The following is a 22,045-nucleotide window of genomic DNA, read 5'->3' as shown; positions in this document are numbered from 1 at the left end:
AACAAACTTTAATCTTCCTGTGGCTCAGTGACAGCTGCAGATTGGTCAAATAAAGGTTAGAGGGATATGATTGGTCTAACAGCTCCTCCAAACAAGTCTCAGTGTGACCTCTGAACTTTAGCCGAGAAGGTTAGCAGGATATTATTAGATGGATAGAATAAAGGAATGTGACAGCTGAGGAGAGATACAAGAGTGTTGCAGAGAGGTGGTTGGAAAGAAGTAGAGAATGGTATTGGCCAGACCAGGGTCTTATTCATTAGGGCACAAGGTGGCCAAAAAATTGCAATGGAAAATGAAAAGCAGCATCTTATTGGACAAGTTCAGGTAGTCCCTTCTCATTTCGTCCTGTTTGCTTCTGTTTCGTTTCTAGTAAAAACTGTACAACCCAGGCTTGTGAACTTAAGAGCAAGCACCTATGGTATGTACAGTGCAGAAGTGCAACACAATCCAGGATATGTCCTGTGACCCGATCCTGTCAACAGCCATTCCTTATGTTCTCTTTAAGATATGCAATTTTAAATAAAATTGCCCAGTGACAGAAGCAGACACACCCCCAACTAAAAAAGGAGTCCTAAATACAAGGGTCAATGTACGGCTCAGAAGTTTGGTCAGGCTTATGAACTTGAGAGCAAGCACCTATGGAACGTACAGTGAGGGAAAAAAGTATTTGATCCCCTGCTGATTTTGTACGTTTGTCCACTGACAAAGAAATGATCAGTCTATAATTTTAATGGTAGGTTTATTTGAACAGTGAGAGACAGAATAACAACAAAGGAATCCAGAAAAACCCATGTCAAAAATGTTATAAATTGATTTGCATTTTAATGAGGGAAATAAATATTTGACCCCCTCTCAATCAGAAAGATTTCTGGCTCCCAGGTGTCTTTTATACAGGTAATGAGCTGAGATTAGGAGCACACTCTTAAAGGGAGTGCTCCTAATCGCAGTTTGTTACCTGTATAAAAGACACCTGTCCACAGAAGCAATCAATCAATCAGATTCCAAACTCTCCACCATGGCCAAGACCAAAGAGCTCTCCAAGGATGTCAGGGACAAGATTGTAGACCTACACAAGGCTGGAATGGGCTACAAGACCATCGCCAAGCAGCTTGGTGAGAAGGTGACAACAGTTGGTGCAATTATTCGCAAATGGAAGAAACACAAAAGAACTCTCCCTCGGCCTGGGGCTCCATGCAAGATCTCACCTCGTGGAGTTGCAATGATTATGAGAACGGTGAGGAATAGCCCAGAACTACACGGGAGGATCTTGTCAATGATCTCAAGGCAGCTGGGACCATAGTCACCAAGAAAACAATTGGTTCCAATTTGTAAGTCGCTCTGGATAAGAGCGTCTGCTAAATGACTTAAATGTAAATGTAATGTAAATGTAACACATTACGCCGTGAAGGACTGAAATCCTGCAGCGCCCGCAAGGTCCCCCTGCTCAAGAAAGCACATATACATGCCCGTCTGAAGTTTGCCAATGAACATCTGAATGATTCAGAGGACAACTGGGTGAAAGTGTTGTGGTCAGATGAGACCAAAATGGAGCTCTTTGGCATCAACTCAACTCGCCGTGTTTGGAGGAGGAGAAATGTTGCCTATGACCCCAAGAACCACATCCCCACCGTCAAACATGGAGGTGGAAACATTATGCTTTGGGGGTGTTTTTCTGCTAAGGGGACAGGACAACTTCACCGCATCAAAGGGACGATGGACAGGGCCATGTACCGTCAAATCTTGGGTGAGAACCTCCTTCCCTCAGCCAGGGCATTGAAAATGGGTCGTGGATGGGTATTTCAGCATGACAATGACCAAAAACACACGGCCAAGGCAACAAAGGAGTGGCTCAAGAAGAAGCACATTAAGGTCCTGGAGTGGCCTAGCCAGTCTCCAGACCTTAATCCCATAGAAAATCTGTGGAGGGAGCTGAAGGTTCGAGTTGCCAAACATCAGCCTCGAAACCTTAATGACTTGGAGAAGATCTACAAAGAGGAGTGGGACAAAATCCCTCCTGAGATGTGTGCAAACCTGGTGGCGAACTACAAGAAACGTCTGACCTCTGTGATTGCCAACCAGGGTTTTGCCACCAAGTACTAAGTCATGTTTTGCAGAGGGGTCAAATACTTATTTCCCTCATTAAAATGCAAACCATTTTATAACATTTTTGACATGCGTTTTTCTGGATTTTTTGTTGTTGTTATTCTGTCTCTCACTGTTCAAATAAACCAACCATTAAAATTATAGACTGATAATTTCTTTGTCAGTGGGCAAACGTACAAAATCAGCAGGGGATTAAATACTTTTTTCCCTCACTGTACAGCACAGAAGTGCAATGCAACCCAGGGTATTATCTTGTCACTCAATCCTGTCAAGTCTGTCCTTCTGTTCTTTTGAAAATATATAATTTTAAAGGTAAATTTGCCCACAGAAAAAGCTAATTACCCATTGTTTCCAATCTTCACCATTTTTCCTGATATGGTCTAGACCTCTGAAAGTAAATAAATAACAACAAAAAAAACATAATAACTTTAACTGTACTTGGTTATATTATGTACGAGGCAACATTTTAATAAGCAACTAAAATCCTCTAGGTGCATCACTACATTAAGCATCCCTGATTAACAGTCACAATAGAAAGAAACTAGCAGTGAAAAATACTGATCTATTTTGTGGCATCTATAGAATCCCCAAGAATTGTACAGTGCAGACATTACAATAATTTCAAAGAGCCCATTTAAAATGTTTTGCTCCCCTAAATTATTCAACCATGCATGCCAGGTAATTTTTTTCTCTCATCTACACCAATTGTAGCCTACATCCGTCCAAATTGCAGTCATACAAGACAGCTATTCAAAACGCCAGGTAGGACTTCACCTGCCGAAGTGCAAATTGCCACATGTAATCAACGCATAATTGTATAATTAAATGTAAAGTTGGCTACGAAGACATAAAGAGCTAAATGTATGTTCCCTATAGGGTACATGGACACGCCCCCGCGTGAACACAAACTCATGTGCGCACGCCCCTTCAGAATGTTAAGTCACAGATGAACAGCAGAGCCAATTGGTCGTTGTCACAATCGACTTTCATTTTAATTACAGAACAGGACATTCATTTGGATGACACCCCCCCACTACTGATGTGATCATCATGGCAACATTGCATATGTAATGAACTGCATGCATCTTTGCAAAAAAGAGGAAGATGGGCAATTTGTATTTCGATTGATTTGATAGTAGGATAATAATTGGATTAACCAATTGTTTAACTTTAACTTTATTTAAAGGCTATAATCTTTGGGGGAAAAAAACATTTATAATCTTTGGGGAAAAAACATTTAATAATATTTTTTCAAGGCATTGGGTGTGCTTGGCTGCAGTATAGTCTGTTGCAATGAAAGGCAGTTGAAAGAACATGGGATAAAGCCCAATGATAACAGTGTGTCCATCAGTTGGCCTTTTTGCAAAGGTAAGACCACCAGTACACTAGGACTAGTTTACAGTCAAGGGCGCTCTTCTCAAGTTCAGAGTATGACACTTTGAGCAGTGCTTGACATGGGCAGGAGCTCACTGGAGCTGAGTACCGGCACCTCAAATGTTCTACTGGTCAAGCTCCTGTTCCTCTTACAGAATATTAGCTCAAAAGTATTGTGGAGCTCCTGCACCTAAATATAAACAGTACCAGCACCCAAAATGAGTTCCCAAACCAACTCAAGCACTGACTTTGAGAAATGAAGGGGCATGTGATGATCTGGTGCCCTTTGCTATGTGATATCCTTCATGAGTTAGGAACAAATATACACAGGCAGTTAGAAAAGCTAAGGCTAGCTTTTTCAAACAGAAATTTGCATCCTGTAGTACTAACTCAAAAAAGTTCTGGGACACTGTAAAGTCCATGGAGAATAAGAGCACCTCCTCCCAGCTGCCCACTGCTTTGAGGCTAGGAAACACTGTTACCACCAATAAATCCACTATAATTGAGAATTTCAATAAGCATTTCTCTACGGCTGGCCATGCTTTCCACCTGGCTACCCCTACCCCGGTCAACTGCCCAGCACCCTCCACAGCAACCCGCCAAAGCCCCCACCATTTCTCCTTCACCCAAATCCAGATAGCTGATGTTCTGAAAGAGCTGCAAAATCTGGACCCATACAAATCAGCCGGGCTAGACAATCTGGACCCTCTCTTTCTAAAATTATCTGCCGAAATTGTTGCAACCCCTATTACTAGCCTATTCAACCTCTCTTTCGTATCGTCTGAGATTCCCAAAGATTGGAAAGCTGCCGCGGTCATCCCCCTCTTCAAAGGAGGTGACACTCTAGACCCAAACTGCTACAGACCTATATCTATCCTACCCTGTCTTTCTAAGGTCTTCGAAAGCCAAGTTAGCAAACAGATCACCGACCATTTCGAATCCCACCGTATCTTCTCCGCTATGAAATCTGGTTTCAGAGCTGGTCATGGGTGCACCTCAGCCACGCTCAAGGTCCTAAACGACATCATAACCGCCATCGATAAGAGACATTGCTGTGCAGCCGTATTCATCGACCTGGCCAAGGCTTTCGACTTTGTCAATCGCCACATTCTTATTGGCAGACTCGACAGCCTTGGTTTCTTGGTTTCCATACCTTCAGGCTCTGATCAGGCCCTACACCCAAACAAGGGCACTGCGTTCATCCACCACTGGCCTGCTGGCCCCCCTACCTCTGAGGAAGCACAGTTCCCGCTCAGCCCAGTCAAAACTGTTCGCTGCTCTGGCACCCCAATGGTGGAACAAGCTCCCTCACGACGCCAGGACAGCGGAGTCAATCACCACCTTCCGGAGACACCTGAAACCCCACCTCTTTAAGGAATACCTAGGATAGGATAAAGTAATCCTTCTAACCCCCCCGCTTAAAATATTTAGATGCACTATTGTAAAGTGGTTGTTCCACTGGATATCATAAGGTGAATGCACCATTTTGTAAGTCGCTCTGGATAAGAGCGTCTGCTAAATGACTTAAATGTAATGTAAATGTTTCTCAAATGATTGCCTCGCCTGGTTTACCAACTACTTCTCTGATAGAGTTCAGTGTGTCAAATCGGAGGGCCTGTTGTCCGGACCTCTGGCAGTCTCTATGGGTGTGCCACAGGGTTCAATTCTCGGGCCGACACTCTTCTCTGTATACATCAATGATGTTGCTCTTGCTGCTGGTGATTCTCTGATCCACCTCTACGCAGACGACACCATTCTGTATACTTCTGGCCCCTCTTTGGACACTGTGTTAACTAACCTCCAGACGAGCTTCAATGCCATACAACTCTCCTTCCGTGGCCTCCAACTGCTCTTAAACGCAAGTAAAACTAAATGCATGCTATTCAATCGATCACTGTCCGCACCTGCTCGCCCGTCCAGCATCACTACTCTGGACGGCTTTGACTTAGAATACGTGGACAACTACAAATACCTGCGTGTCTGGTTAGACTGTAAACTCTTCTTCCAGACTCACATTAAGCATGTCCAATCCAAAATTAAATCTAGAATCGGCTTCCTATATCGCAACAAAGCACCCTTCACTCATGCTGCCAAACATACCCTCGTAAAACTGACCATCCTACCGATCCTCGACTTCGGTGATGTCATCTATAAAATAGCCTCCAACACTCTACTCAACAAACTGGATGCAGTCTATCACAGTGCCATCCGTCTTGTCACCAAAGCCCCATACACTACCCATCATTGCGACCTGTACGCTCACATTGGTTGGCCCTCGCTTCATACTCGTCGCCAAACCCACTGGCTACAGGTTATCTACAAGTCTCTGCTAGGTAAAGCCCCGCCTTATCTCAACTCACTGGTCACCATAGCAGCACCCACTCGTAGCACACGCTCCAGCAGGTATATCTCACTGGTCACCCCCAAAGCCAATTCCTCCTTTGGTTGTCTTTCCTTCCAGTTCTCTGCTGCCAATGACTGGAACGAACTGCAAAAATCTCTGAAGCTGGAGACTCATATCTCCCTCACTAGCTTTAAGCACCAGCTGTCAGAGCAGCTCACAGATCACTGCACCTGTACATAGCCCATCTGTACACAGCCCATCTATCTACCTACCTCATCCCCATACTGTATTTATTTATTTATCTTGCTCCTTTGCACCCCAGTATCTCTACTTGCACATTCATCTTCTGCACATCTACCATTCCAGTGTTTAATTGCTATATTGTAATTACTTTACCACCATAGCCTATTTATTGCCTTACTGTATTGCCTTACTTCTACTGTATTATTGACTGTATGTTTTGTTTATTCCATGTGTAACTCTGTGTTGTTGTATGTGTCGAATTTCTATGCCTTATCTTGGCCAGGTCGCAGTTGCAAATGAGAACTTGTTCTCAACTAGCCTACCTGGTTAAATAAAGGTGAAATAAATAAATCAATTGTGTTTAGGATGCCTAATGCAGCAATATAAATTAACGTTATCCTATATTCTGAGAATTTGGATGTAAAGGGAACTAAAGTGTTGGGGGTTCTATATTACTTATGAACCTAGGCATCAATGTTCTCAGGACCAAAACAAACCTGGAGAGAGATAGAAAGATATATATATATATATATATATATATATATATAGAGAGAGAGAGAGAGAGAGAGAGAGAGAGAGAGAGAGAGAGAGAGAGAGAGAGAGAGAGAGAGAGAGAGCAGGAAGTGTGTGAGTCCATGAAAGAAAGAAAAAATGAGTCACTGGTGGTTGACATTTACAAGACCCTCTAAACCCCCCTTCCCCTCCCCCATGTCAATGTCTCAGGACCAAAAGAAACCTGTACAGAGAGAGAGAGAGGGGACAGGGAGTGTGAGCCCATGTAAAAAAAAGAAACCTGTACAGAGAGAGAGAGATAGAGAGGACAGGGAGTGTGTGAGCCCATGTAAAAAAAGGAAAAAAAACAAGAGTAGCCCCCCCCCACCACAGAGAGGTCTGCAAAGTGAGGGGATCTGTTAATGCATAACCTGAACTACCCATGCCCAGAACCACTACAATAGGCTACTATGCATGCAGCATTCAAGCCTAACTTATAGCCTACGTAAGTATGGAACGCAAGAGTTACAATTAGCTACAGTTAAAGTGGGAAGTTTACATACACTTAGGTTGTAGTCATTAAAACTTGTTGTTTTTCAACCACTCCACAAAGTTCTTGTTAACAAACTATAGTTTTGGCAAGTCGGTTAGGACATCTACTTTATGCATGACGCAAGTAACTTTTCCAACAATTGTTTACAGACAGATTATTTCACTTATAATTCACTGTATCACAATTCCAGTGGGTCAGAAGTTTACATACACTAAGTTGACTGTGCCTTTAAACAGCTTGTAAAATTCCAGAAAAGTCATGGCTTTAGAAGCTTCTGATAGGCTAATTGACATCATTTAAGTCAATTGAAGGTGTACCTGTGGATGTATTTCAAGGCCTACCTTCAAACTCAGTGCCTCTTTGCTTGACATCATGGGAAAATCAAAAGAAATCAGCCAAGACCTCAGAAAACCTCAAGACCTCAGAAAAATTATTGTAGACCTCCACAAGTCTGGTTCATCCTTGGGAGCAATTTCCAAACGCCTGAAGGTACCACGCTCATCGGTACAAACAATAGTACGCAAGTATAAACACCATGGGACCACGCAGCCGTCATACCGCTCAAGAAGGAGACGCGTTCTGTCTCCTAGAGACGAACGTACTTTGGTGCGAAAAGTGTAAATCAATCCCAGAACAACAGCAAAGGATCTTGTGAAGATGCTGGAGGAAACAGGTACAAAAGTATTTATATCCACAGTAAAACGAATCCTATATCGACATAACCAGAAAGGCCACTCAGCAAGGAAGAAGCCACTGCTCCAAAACCGCCATAAAAAAGCGGTTTGCAACTGCACATGGGGACAAAGATCATACTTTTTGGAGAAATGTCCTCTGGTCTGATGAAACAAAAAAATAGAACTGTTTGGCCATAATGACCATCGTTATGTTTGGAGGAAAAAGGGGGAGGCTTGCAAACTGAAAAACACCATGCCAACCGTGAAGCATGGGAGTGGCAGCATCATGTTGTGGGGGTGCTTTGCTGCAGGAGGGACTGGTGCACTTCACAAACTAGATGGCATCATGAGGAAAGAAAATAATGTGGATATATTGAAGCAACATTTCAAGACATCAGTCAGGAAGTTAAAGCTACGTCGCAAATGGGTCTTGCAAATGGACAATGACCCCAAGCATACTTCCAAAATTGTGGCAAAATGGCTTAAGGACAACAAAGTCAAGGTATTGGAGTGGCCATCACAAAGCCCTGACCTCAATCCTATAGAAAATGTGTGGGCAGAACTGAAAAAGCGTGTGCGAGCAAGGAGGCCTACAAACCTGACTCAGTTACACCAGCTGTCAGGAGGAATGGGCCAAAATTCACCCAACTTATTGTGGGAAGCTTGTGGAAGGCTACCCGAAACGTTTGACCGAAGTTAAACAATTTCAAAGCAATGCTACCAAATACTAATTGAGTGTATGTAAACTTCTGACTCACTCGGAATGTAATGAAAGAAATAAAGCTGAAATAAATCATTCTCTCAACTATTATTCTGACATTTCACATTCTTAAAATAAAGTGGTGATCCTAACTGACCTAAGACAGGGAATTTTTACTAGGATAAAATGTCAGGAATTGTGGAAAAACTGAGTTTAAATGGATTTGGCTAAGGTGTATGTAAACTTCTGACTTCAACTGTATGTGAGGTGGTGACACTGAGATGCAGGCTGTGGGATAGAGGATAGTGGACGTCACTTGGATGGTGAGTCTCTTGAGTCGCTATTCCTCACTCCCTCGTTCCTCACAAGCTTCCTCCTGTTCTACTGTCCGTTAAGAATACCTGTTTAGGCCCCCGGAATGGCGCAGCGGTGTGCTCGAGGCGTCACTACAGCCCCGGGTTCGATCCCAGGCTGTGTTACAACCGGCCGTGAACGGGAGTCCCATAAGGATGTGTGATAATAGGTTGCTTCTTGTGTAAATATTTTCTGTCTGGATTTTAATGATTTGTATCACATTTGGCCCAGCGTCGTCCGGGTTAGGGTTTGGCCGGGAGTGCTTTACTTGGCTCATCGTGCTCTAGCGACTCTTTGTGGCGGGCCGAGCGCCTGCAGGCTGACTTCGGTCGTCAGTGTTTCCTCCGACACGTTGGTGCTGCTGGCTTCCGGGTTTAGCGGACCTTTCTCCTCTCCCGAGCTCGTTGGGAAGTTGCAGCAATGAGACAAGATCATAATTGGATTGCAATTGGAAATGCCGAAATTGAGGAGGAAAAGGGGGTAAAATAAATAATTATTAAAAAAAAAATTCAACTGTTTAGAGCTATGCTGGTGAGCTCTGACACCCTCTTCATCTCTTTCTCAAGCTCCTTGAAACTCAGCCTTGCTGCAGAAGATAGCAGAGACATAAAACAGGGGGATGGTGAGCTTCCCACTGTGCCCAGACTTCTAGGCTTCTAGATAAAACAATAATATATTATTAATAATAATAATACACTGACACAAAGTATCTCAAAGTGTTTAAAAATCTAAACAAAAAGCAAATTCAAACATACTGTAGCATACAAAAACAGAAATATGAGATCAGGAAGGGAGTTGAAGCAGTTCGTCTTTGGAGGGACGGAGCATCTCAGCCATCTGTAACTATCTGTAACTGTCCGTGACCTGAATGACCAGGCATCCCATCGGTCCCATTACACCCTGCCCAGAAAATCTCCTCACCTCTGCCACTAGCCACGGTTTCCCGGCAGCAGTTCAGAGTCTCAACACCTGGCACCTAATCTTCTGAGCGGCTCTCATAAAGTTGAATGCATATTCAACTGTAAGTTTGGCATTGTTGTTCCTATTCTTATTTATTGGGTCGAGTTTGTATTGCTACCTTTATACAGTCCTTTGTTATCTTAAAGTGGTTGTTTCTCTACTGTGCTCAAATTCATCTGCACTTCCATTTCATACTTATTCTTTCTGTTGTATTCATTACGTTCATGCATAATATCCTACTTCTGCGTCTGGAGGATGATTTCTTATCACAGGCTTATCACCCAGCAGAGGAATCTACGCTGGATCCAGAATTACTGCTGGAGGTTGGACCAGGGCCAGGCAAAGATCCGGGGGCCAGGGCCGGGTGTGCCCCTCTCCCTGGAGAGGGCTTTGGCAACCACTGCTGGTGCCGGACAAGACTCCACAGTAGGAATCTTCTAAGGTTTCCGTCCAAGTCGTAATATGTCTCAATTAAAGCCAAAGGCAAATGTTTACATAGGGATTTGGATACGGGCTATTTGGCTGAAATACCTCTGGCATCCTTTACAGTAAAGCCTTTCAGCTCCATTCCTTCAGGGTCAGATGTTGGCAATTGCTCCAGCACCACTCTTCATACCATCACTCATGACACATTTGACAATTTAGTTATTTAGCAGATGCTCTTATGCAGAGCGACTTGCAACCACATAGCTTAGTCATTGCATGTAGAACCATCTTCAAAAGGTTTGATTCATTCGATAAAACCCACATTTCCATTTAACGATACACTTTTAGGATGTTATTTGAGCTTCAACATCAACAGGTCTTGACTAGACTGAACTTGGGAAATTTGATAAATTGATGAGTAACAATACGACATTTGCTGCATAATCAGTGTCCCTGCGGATATTATCACTCACTGAATGGAGATGAGTGAATAGACTGTAGCTTGTTCAACTTGCACCCTACAGTGAGCTTCAAATGTTTCGGGAGAGTGAATTTTTGTTGTTGTTGTTTTGGCTCTGTACTCCAGCACTGGATTTTAAATGATTTAATGACTATGAGGTTAAAGTGCAGACTGCTACCGCTATGGATAATCCTGAATGAATCGTGAATAATGATGAGTGAGAAAGTTACAGATGCACAAATACCATACCCCCCCCCAAAATGCGAACCTCCCCTGTTATTGGAATGGTGAGAGGTTAGCATGTCTTTATGATATTTGTGCGTCTCTTAACTTTCTCACTCATCATTATTCAAGAATAATTCAGGAATATCTGTAATCATGGTAACATCCACATGAATGTAGAAGTGTTTAGAAACATATTATATTTTTATGTACGATAATAGTATCTCCAAAATGACACTTATACATTATTTACCATTCATTTCTATTGGGCACAGAATAATCTGAAACGCAACCAAAACAAACAGCAAATGCATCTCAACAAGTTTGTTGTAATCATTGCGTGCTAGGAATATGGGACCAAATACTAAACATTTGACTACATTAATACATATACTGTATAGGTGAATTTGTCCCAATACTTCTGGTCCCCTAAAATGTACCGACTATGTACTAAAAGGGTTGCAATTTCTAAATGGTTCAGTCTGCACTTTAACCTCATAGTCATTGTATCATTTGAAATTCAAAGTGCTGAGTACAGAGCCAAACTACAAGTTATAACCAATAGGGCCATGGTCTGTCCTCTTCATGGACTACAAGTTATAAGCAATAGGGCCATGGTCTGCCCTCTTCATGGACTACAGGTTATAACCAATAGGGCCATGGTCTGCCCTCTTCATGGACTACAAGTTATAACCAATAGGGCCATGGTCTGCCCTCTTCATGGACTACAACTTATAACCAATAGGGCCATGGTCTGCCCTCTTCATGGACTACAAGTTATAACCAACAGGGCCATGGTCTGCCCTCTTCATGGACTACAACTTATAACCAACAGGGCCATGGTCTGCCCTCTTCATGGACTACAAGTTATAACCAATAGGGCCATGGTCTGCCCTCTTCATGGACTACAAGTTATAACCAATAGGGTCATGGTCTGCCTTCTTCATGGACTACAAGTTATAACCAATAGGGCCATGGTCTGCCCTCTTCATGGACTACAACTTATAACCAATAGGGCCATGGTCTGCCCTCTTCATGGACTACAAGTTATGACCAATAGGGCCATGGTCTGCCCTCTTCATGGACTACAAGTTATAACCAATAGGGCCATGGTCTGCCCTCTTCATGGACTACAAGTTATAACCAATAGGGTCATGGTCTGCCTTCTTCATGGACTACAAGTTATAACCAATAGGGCCATGGTCTGCCCTCTTCATGGACTACAAGTTATAACCAATAGGGCCTTGGTCTGCCCTCTTCATGGACTACAAGTTATAACCAATAGGGCCATGGTCTGCCCTCTTCATGGACTACAAGTTATAACCAATTGGGTCATGGTCTGCAAGTTATAACCAATAGGGCCATGGTCTGCCCTCTTCATGGACTACAAGTTATAACCAATTGGGTCATGGTCTGCCCTCTTCATGGACTACAAGTTATAACCAATAGGGCCATGGTCTGCCCTCTTCATGGACTACAAGTTATAACCAATTGGGTCATGGTCTGCCCTCTTCATGGACTACAAGTTATAACCAATAGGAAGGTGATTTGTTGGAGGGAAAAGGATGCTCAGTTCATAGTTGAGGGATAGCTACATTTGTAAAATTCAGTTTAACCAACTCAGGGTTAGCTTTGAGTTCAGGGAATACTTAAGTGAAAAGCACCGCAATTCTGTTTCGTCTAGAGAAGACGTTACAGTATCAATGTAGCTTTTATGTTCATTTAAAATGGTTATAGTTCAAGTGTAAATGGTAACAAAAAGCTGACGAGCAATTTAACTTCACATTTCAACATTGGTTTGGCGTAGCTTGATTCAGGAGCAGTGGTGAATCCTAAATGGACTATTATAGCCTATGGAGCTTTTATGCAAATGTAAAGTTATAGGTAAAAAAAAATATAAATGGAATGTTTTAAGTTGGTTTGGTGATTGTGACTTAAACACTTGAAGACTAGTTACAACCACATTTGACCCCGTTCACGTACTCTTACATGAAATGAAAACATTCAGACAGGTTATGGATGAACATACATAGCTCATGTCTGGTGCCAATTGTGGTGTCGCAAGGATGAGTAAGTTCCTGCATACACACCAAGAGAGCCCCTTGACATAGGTCAAGTGCAATGGCGTCGTGGATTGAGCAGCAGACACTGTTGGGGTCTGGACACCACCTGAGGGATGAAGGTGTGAAAAAAAAGACACTACAGCTCCTGTGTCTGAGCTTAGATTTTACCATTTATGGCTGAGGCACAGGACATGAGTAAGGAAAGCTTGGGCCCTTTTTAAAACTCCTAAAAATGCATCCTTACCTCCCTTTCTTGAATCCAACATGGTGAAAGCAAAAGAAAGCTTGCACACCAATCCAGGTCAGTGATTTCTTTCTCGAAATTACCAGGAAGTGGTTCAACTTTGTGCACAGTCGTCAAGCATTGCTTTTTATCCACAAGTGGGAAAATGCTAATTTTATTAATGCAGGAATCTGCCAATTTGATAGAATCAGTTGATTTAGTGAATTGAACCAACCCTGGCCCTTAACACTAATAAACTCATAGGAAATACTGAGACTTGCTTGGCTACCCAGACTCCTTGCTCCAACCAAACGCTATGCCACGCCCACAGACATTACGTTTCCTACAATGAGTCTGGAGCCGAGTACCTCCTTGACCCGTCAATGAATCTGAGCTGTCCGATTTCATTCTGCTACTCTGTTCTGGATCAGCCAGGCTAGACTTACAAGATGGGTTGTCAGGTCACACAGACAAGGGGGTACACGGAAGGCCATGCTGGCTGGCAGGGCAAAGTTAAATTTAGAACTACACTAAACAAAATGTCCTAAATTTAAAAGAATCTGTTCAATACTGTAGTTCATCTTAACTTACACCCTTTTTTACAAGTCACAGCAGTTGGGTACGTCAATTACTTTAAACCAGCTGCATCTCCATGACTGCATTAGAATTTAGATTTCACCTGAGTGAAAAGCAGTACACAAATCCTATTCATCACAGGTGATAAAAACCTATTAGGGACCCAGTGGTCCTGGATTGGTTCATACCACAGCCTTAGCGACACGAGTGATGCGCCAACTAGAACCTCTCTCCAGCTTACTGGAGTGCCCGTCTGTTCTATGGCAACGTGAACTGTGGGCTAGGGATGTTAGTCCATGCAGGGTGGTTTATTAGGCACCAACTGGAATAAAGATTTATTTTCTGTTGCAAAACTAAAGAAAATCAGAATGCTGTTGCGCGCCGTAATGAAAATGTGCTCTGGAAGAACGAGGACAGTTTTCACAAACGGGACTTTTATTGTCTGACAGTGCAAATTAAGCCATAGTGCAGTAAAAAGATACCCTTCAAGCAGAAATATTCAGTCCTCACACTAAACAGCAGTGACCTTTTATGAAAATGTTGCCTTGGAGTTCACTACAGGCTCTTTTTTTCTGGTGGTGGATTGGTGGGATGTCCGTTCAGGAGAAGGAATATGTCATGGGATGTGGGGGTTTGGAGTTGGAAGCTTCACTCCTTGGAGGCCATGTGCAGACACAGGTCAACGACCCGGTTGCTGTAGCCAAACTCGTTGTCGTACCTGTGGAAAAGAGAAAGTTAGAGAATACACAAAACCATACAAATTACAGAAAAGGCTATACTAATTCAATGATTGTTGTAATTCTGTGCCAGCACACCATTGATTGCATCTGGGTGAGTGACATACACCCTGGTTTAGATTGCAACTTCCCTTTAATTTGAGTTTGTCAATGTTGCTCAAGGCTCTGTTCATTATATATACACACACTGACTTTTGTAATGTTTTAACAGCACATTCACTGCAATGCAAACAATACACCGCTGTACATCAATGAAACATTGAGTGGGTGGACACATGGTGAGAGATTGCAAGGGTGTGTAGGTTCCTGCATACATACCATGAGACCAGCTTGACAAAGTGGTCGTTGAGCGCAATTCCTGCACCGGCGTCAAAGATTGAGGAGCGGCAGTCGCTGTTGAAGTCTGTGGATACCACCTGCGGGGGGGAAGCAACAAGCCTGGAGCTTAGACATTTCAGCCTGACTTTGAGGCCCCAGGCATTAGAGTAAGGAAATGTTGCCTGTTCTTGGTGCACTTCATCCACATATTCCATGTATTCCAGAACTAACACAGCAGAGTAAAGTGGTCAGCTAATAATCCCACATTCAAATCAGCTGTGCTAGTTCTGGAATACATGGAACGGCTTGGGACTGAAGTTGGGGGAAACACTGATCTAGACCAGGGTTTGTCCAAACTTCACGTTTTGGTTTTTGCACTAGACAGCCGATTCAAATAATCAAAGCTTGATAATGAGTTATTGGAGTCAGCTGTGTAGTGCAAAGCAAAAACATGCATTGAGGCGCCAGGTCAGTTTGGTAAACTGATCTTGACTAATCTAGTTGTTTTACTCATAGGAAATAGTATACAAGTGCACACTAAGAAAAAAATTAAATGACAGATTGGGACAGAGTGGAGAAATGTACCTGGTCCTCTGTGTATCCCAGAATTCCCTTCATGGGTCCTTCAGCAGCAGCCTTGATGACCTTCTTGATCTCGTCATAAGGTGCCTAAAGCAGACAAACATGTTAAAAAAGGTAAACCACACATGTATGAAGTGCCTGTTGCTGTAATGCTGGTAACTTACCCCAAACTCCCAGTTTAACCCTAGTAGACAAGCAAAAGCATATAAAGTGGTTCGAGACTTACAGCCTTCTCAAGACGGACAGTCAGGTCAACCACGGACACGTTGGGAGTGGGGACACGGAAGGCCATGCCGGTCAGCTTGCTGTGGGTTAGAAAGACCAACAAGGGTCAGGAGCCACACCATTAAGCAGTTCAAGCATCTTAAAAAAAATAAACTTGTCCCTAGTAAAAAGCACTAGGGTCATAAATCCCAGCAGTCATCCCATAGTCAAAACCTCCATTAAAGTGATCCTGATTGGTTCATACCCGTTCAGCTCGGGGATAACCTTTCCCACAGCTTTGGCGGCACCGGTGGAGGCAGGGATAATGTTCTGGCTGGCACCACGTCCATCTCTCCACAGCTTACCGGAGGGCCCGTCAACAGTCTTCTGTGTGGCTGTGACGGCATGAACAGTGCTCTGGGGGAAACCAGTGGTAGGGGCGTTAGTCTAGGCATGGTTTATGGAGGGCACCAAAATTAAATGGATACGACGTTCCAGAATCTACGTTTTGGAAATGTTCATACCTCAAAAGTAGTCATTGAGATACACCCATGACTCATCTCAACCAACTACTTTTATGATATGAACAAACCAGAAATTGATAATTCATTGATACTAATAAGTGAACCAGGAGGGTTTGGATAGATTGATACACTAATGACCATTAATGTTAGCATTTACATCAGTGTTAATTACACACTACTAAACTCAGTAAAAAAAAAGTCCCTTTTTCAGGAACCTGTCTTTCAAAGAATTTGTAAAAATGCAAACTTCAGATCTTCATTGTAAAGGGTTTAAACACCGTTTCCCATGCTTGTTCAATGAACAATTAAACATGCACCTGTGGAAGTCATTAAGACACTAACAGCTTAAAGACGGTAGGCAATTAAGGTCACAGTTATGACAACTTAGGACACTAAAGAGGCCTTTCCACTGACTCTGAAAAACACCAAAAGAAAGACACCCAGTGTCCCTGCTTATCTGCGTGAACGTGCCTTAGGCATGCTGCAAGGAGGCATGAGGACTGCAGATGTGGCCAGGGCAAGAAATTGCAATGTCTGTACTGTGAGACGACTAAGACAGCGCTACAGGAAGATCAGCTGATCGTCCTCGCAGTGGCAGACCACATGTAACACCAGCACAGGATCGGTACATCACACCTGCGGGACAGGTACAGGATGGCAACAACTGCCCGAGTTACACCAGGAATGCACAATCCCTCCATGCACAATCCCTCCATCAGTTCTCGACTGTCCGCAATAGGCTGAGAGGCTGGACTGAGGGCTTGTAGGACTGTTGTAAGGCAGGTCCTCCCCAGACATCACCGGCAACAATGTCACCTATGGGCACAAACCCATCGCTGGGCCACAGGACTGGCAAAAAGTACTCTTCACTGACGAGACAGTTGTCACACCAGGGGTGATAGTTGGATTCGCGTTTATCGTCAAAGGAATGAGCGTTACACCGAGGCCTGTACTCTGGGGGATCGATTTGGAGGATCCGTCATAGTCTGGGGCGGTGTGTCACAGCATCATCGGACTGAGCTTGTCTTCATTGCAGGCAATCTCAATGCTGTGCGTTACAGGAAGACATCCTCCTCCCTCATGTGGTACCCTTCCTGCAGGCTCATCCTGACATGACCCTCCAGCATGACAATGCCACCAGCCATACTGCTTGTTCTGTGTGATTTCCTGTGTTCTGCCATGGCCAGCGAAGAGCCCGGATCTCAACCCCATTGAGCACATCTGGGACCTGTTGGATCGTAGGGTGAGGGCTAGGGCCATTCCCCCCAGAAATGTCAGGGAACTTGCAGGTTCCTTGGTGGAAGTGGGGTAACATCTTACAGCAAGATCTGGCAAATCTGGTGCAGTCCATGAGGAGATGCACTGCAGTACTTAATGCAGCTGGTTGCCACACCAGATACTGATTTACATTCCATTTCTGTTAGTCAGATGTCTGTGGAACTTGTTCAGTTTATGTCTTGAAACTTATTTTTTTACAAATATTTACACATGTTAAGTTTACTGAAAATAAATGCAGTTGACAGTGAGAGGATGTTTATTTTTTGCAGAGTATACATTCCAGTAAGTACCACACAGCGACAAAGTCAAAACACTGAAGGAAATCTGGTCTTACCATGAGACCCTCAACAATACCAAAGTTGTCATTGATAACCTTGGCGATGGGTGCCAGGCAGTTAGTTGTGCAGGAGGCATTGCTGTAAGGACGTCACAATTACTATCATACCAGCACAAATGTTTAATAAATTAAATTTGTGCAACAAACGCATTCAAGACTCATAACAAATGCACCATTTATTTAAATTAAAATATTACCTCAGGACTGAGGGGAAGGAGTCTAAATAATGCACACAGTGCGTGTTTGTTTCAGCCATTCTTTGTACACGGTATCTTTTGGCCACAGGGAATTACCACTGCTCTTTAAAGATGAAATGAAGGGGGGGGCTTACCTGACAACCTTCAGGGAGTTGTCGTACTTCTCGTGGTTAACGCCCATCACAAACATGGGGGCATCGGCGCTGGGGGCGGAGATGATGACCCTCTTGGCACCTCCCTGCAGGTGAGCCTGTTGTGACGGTTAGGGTTAGAGGGCAAAGGACATTGTGGAATAGCAAAGCCAGTGAATGAACCAAGCCAGACAACCTTTAAGCACATAGTTAAAAAAACAGGTATGTTTAAAAGCAGTAGTCTAGAGGTAAAAAAAAAGTGTTCATGTAAAGTGGGGTCACTGCACAACATGCCTACCAAAATTATAATGAACGCTCGCCAATATCCTAAACTATATAAAAATGTGACCATGGCCTTCCTACTGCTAGTGAACGGATGTACTTACAGAAGCTTTATCGATGGTGGTGAACACACCAGTAGACTCCACAACATAGTCAGCTCCAGCCTCACCCCATTTGATGGCAGTGGGGTCCCTCCTGAAGATGGAAGTTGGGATTAAGAGCCACAAACCTAGCATTCAATTACAGATATCGAATGGTTCCAATTGGTGTGAAACCCATAGGCATCCTAACATAAGTGGTCTAGACCGATCAAGCACTCCCAAGCGTCAGCCTTGGCACGCCCAAGAGTCAATGGGGCAGTTTCCCCAGAACCAGTGAGACATTTCCATTGAAAGTGCTTTTTAGTCCACCTCTAAGCTTCATATGGGTGCAGGAAACCATCCAAATGTGTAATTTGAACTAATGTACTTAAAAGAATAAGGAAAACCCACTCATGGAAAACTGTGATGTGGAGGTTTCCAATGATCAGCTTTCCACCCTCCTGCTTCACTTCACTGTGCTTCCAAACACCGTGGGTAGAGTCATACTTGAACATGTAGACCTATGGAACAGGGGCAATTACAGTCAGTCATGGTACAGTAAAAACCTGAGAAGGTATAGTTTACATTCTTAAGTGTACTGCACTTCTAAATGCAGTATAAAGTTCTCACCATGTAGTCCAGGTCGATGAAGGGGTCATTTATGGCGACAACCTCAACTTTTCCACTCTTGGCGGCAGCACGGGTCACCAGGCGCCCAATACGCCCAAATCTGAGAAGCGAAATCAGATCGTTTTATGATTAATCCCCATGTATCCATATGACCACACCAGCAGGTAGCAGCAGCCCTATACTGACAGCTCTACAAGGCCTTCCAACCTTGACTGATAACACCACTTGACATTTGCAGCCCAGAGCCTTTGTTTATGCCTAATATGGTTTGTGCAGCGTGACCAGAAGTGACGAGAAAGTGCGGGTTGAGGACAAATTGGAAAATCAGGTTAGAAAAGACAGATTTGAAAGCTTGGTTGGCCTGTGCAGTTACATTACCCACCAAAAGCAAATATATTTTGTCCTAGTGTTTAAACTAGATTAAGCCACAATGCCATCAGTGGTGTAGGTCTAGTTTCAGCATAACTTCGGTGAAGTGTTTAGCGCAATCCACATAGGTATGTTCACTTAGGTGAAGTAAATGAAGTCTGATGGTTACTGTGTAACTCAAGCAGATTAATGACAGGACCACAGTCAAATACTGAATGCAGGAGACTTCAGTTTGTTAGCGGTTGAGAAATATTTAAGGTCAATAAGGCATATGAATCTAGATGACACTGAAAGTAAACTGGATTCCAGTCTAGAATCGTTTTCAGTCTCAATTTAAAAAGATGTCAGTGCCGGGCGGCTGAAGTATTAACTTCCATGTAGATACCATCAGCAGTCAATTAGTGCAGAGCTGCCTTGTGGTATATATTGAGCAATCAAGTTCAGAGTGGATACTAAAACTGAGGCTTCACTGTCATGCATTGTTATTATCCTTGTTATGTTTAAACTCATTTGAACTTTGTCCAGTGACGCAAGCTGACACACCACCAACTACAAGGGTGTCCTGTTCACAAGGGTCAATGTATTGACCAACAAAGGACTCAGTGCGTCAGAACTGAGTAAAAACAAGGTGAAAAACAAGTGCCCATTTGGTAACATTAGGAGGTAAACAGTTGGTGTTCTGGAGCAAATCCCTTGTTATCCATTCCCATTAACAAGTCCTGTTCTAGTCAATGAAGTTGTCACACTCAACGCATCCATGACATCAGTTGAGGGAACTGAACAGTCAGGAGGATTTATTGCACTCAGTGATAAGACTTTAGTTTCCACACTGTATAAAGGTCAATCAGCACAACAGCAGAATTGGAACAATCTCATGTCACTGTTTCCGGTTTAAAATGGGCAACTGACTTCGACTTCATGTTTATTTTTAGAAAGGGCCTATCATATCCAACTTTAGTCTTCGTGCAGCTCAATTATTCAGTCATTGGGCTCCTGAGTGGCGCAGCCGTCTAAGGCACCATCTCAGTGCAGGAGGCATCACTTCAGTCCCTGGTTCAAATCTAGGCTGTATCACATCCGGCCGTGATCGGGAGTCCCATAGGGCGGTGCTCAATTGGCCCAGGTTTGGCTGTCATTCTAAATAAGAATTTGTTCTTAACCAACTTGCCTAGTTAAATAAAAGGTTACACACAAAAATATATATATATTAACTTACAGCCATGTATTGGCCAAATAATGGTTAGAAGGATAGGATTGTCTAAGAGCTCCTCCAAACAATCTGAGCTCTAAACTTTAACAGAGTATTATTAGATAGAATAAAGACATGACAGCTGAGGAGAGGCTTTCTACAGGAGTGTTGCAGAGGCGGTGTGACACCCAAACTATAAATAAGTAGAGAATGGACAGGGAAAGTGTCCAGACTTGGCTTATGAACTAGTAGCTACAGTATGGCTTGAACTGTCCGCCACCTTGGTTCTGAAGTACACAAACTGTATCAAGGGATTTGTGCAATGCAATCCAAGGTCTCTTGTGACCTTTTAAAACTTGGTTGTCTAGCTTTTATACAAAAGCCAAATTCAGCCAGTGTTAAAATACTATAAGACTTTATTTAAGCTAAATATAACAAAAGCAACTTACCCATTGATCCCAATCTTCACCATTTCGCCTGATATGGTCTAGTCCTCTGAAAGTAAAAAGTAGTTAACTTTGTATCCACAAGTAACATGAGCATAATGCAAAATTTGAATAAGCATCCATGTCAGTGTTACCAAAACTAGTTTTGTCTTTCACCCTAGCAGTAGACAGCTGATTCAAATGATCAACTCAGTTTGATTAGGCTATTTGGATCAGCGGTGTTGTGAAAGCAACAAAAAAGTCCACTAATTGGAGTCCCCAGGGTTGAGTTTGGGAGACGATGTACGTCAATCAAGTCACTGACTAAGTCATAGAAAGAAGAATATTTTTAAATAGCCATGAGACAATCGAGTCTGTGGCAGTGAGTCATTTATAAAAATGTACACAGTTCACCAAACTGTCTTAGAAAATGTTGAAAGAAAATGAAGTGACTAAATATGCATGCCAAAGAACATTTACAAACACGATGCGCAGTCATAAAAGAAAGCAATTCAAAACGCCAGATAAGCCTAGGTCTACAATGAGTAGTGCGTAAATCACATACAATAAACACATACATGAAACTGTCATTTAAAGTTAGTTTTGAAGGCATAAGAAACAAATAACGTTTAAAAGTACCGTTCTTGTATAGCCTCTGTCTGTCCACTTGTTTGCAAGGGGAAGCGGGGACGAGCAAAGGTGCGCTTGCATTTTATCTTCCCATTGAGTCCTTGGACACGCCTCCGCGTCCGCACGCCCTGCCAGAGTGTCAAGGTCGTTGTCGCTTATCAATCGACAAGGAAGTACAGAACTAAAAACCTACACCATTAATTTGGACGGTGGGTGCATCTTGGCAAAATCATGTTTTAAATCATTTTCAGTCTAGTTTTATATTCCATTCATATAATAATCAATTAAAATGGTGGGTTTGGATGGATTGATTAACTAATTTCTCCATTACAATACATTTCTGGAGGGTGTGACACAATAGAGCC

General features: G+C 43.1%; 1 protein-coding gene across 2 annotated transcripts; it reads right to left on the bottom strand.

Moving 5' to 3' along the window:
* Nucleotides 1-14,184: 14,184 nt before the first annotated feature.
* Nucleotides 14,185-21,791, bottom strand: LOC106569991 (glyceraldehyde-3-phosphate dehydrogenase). Of its 2 annotated transcripts, none has more exons than XM_014141819.2 (12): nucleotides 21,690-21,791; nucleotides 21,075-21,120; nucleotides 19,068-19,167; nucleotides 18,849-18,958; nucleotides 18,462-18,552; nucleotides 18,079-18,194; nucleotides 17,745-17,826; nucleotides 15,874-16,025; nucleotides 15,631-15,709; nucleotides 15,408-15,491; nucleotides 14,823-14,920; nucleotides 14,185-14,485 (listed from the first exon to the last, which is right to left on the bottom strand). In XM_014141819.2, the coding sequence occupies exons 2-12, from the start codon at nucleotides 21,095-21,097 to the stop codon at nucleotides 14,416-14,418; spliced, it is 1,005 nt and encodes a 334-aa protein (XP_013997294.1). In that variant the 5' UTR covers nucleotides 21,098-21,120; nucleotides 21,690-21,791; the 3' UTR covers nucleotides 14,185-14,415. The 2 variants fall into 2 exon arrangements, with proteins under 2 accessions (XP_013997294.1, XP_045550612.1); XM_045694656.1 differs by lacking the exon at nucleotides 21,690-21,791 and adding an exon at nucleotides 21,324-21,359 and having other exon boundaries at nucleotides 21,075-21,146.
* Nucleotides 21,792-22,045: the final 254 nt, after the last annotated feature.

The sequence above is a fragment of the Salmo salar genome, chromosome ssa14, assembly GCF_905237065.1.
Source record: "Salmo salar chromosome ssa14, Ssal_v3.1, whole genome shotgun sequence".
In the NCBI taxonomy this organism is placed as follows: domain Eukaryota; kingdom Metazoa; phylum Chordata; class Actinopteri; order Salmoniformes; family Salmonidae; genus Salmo; species Salmo salar.
The sequence above is the reverse complement of the archived record's forward strand: the minus strand, read 5'-3'. Positions and strand labels throughout refer to the sequence as shown.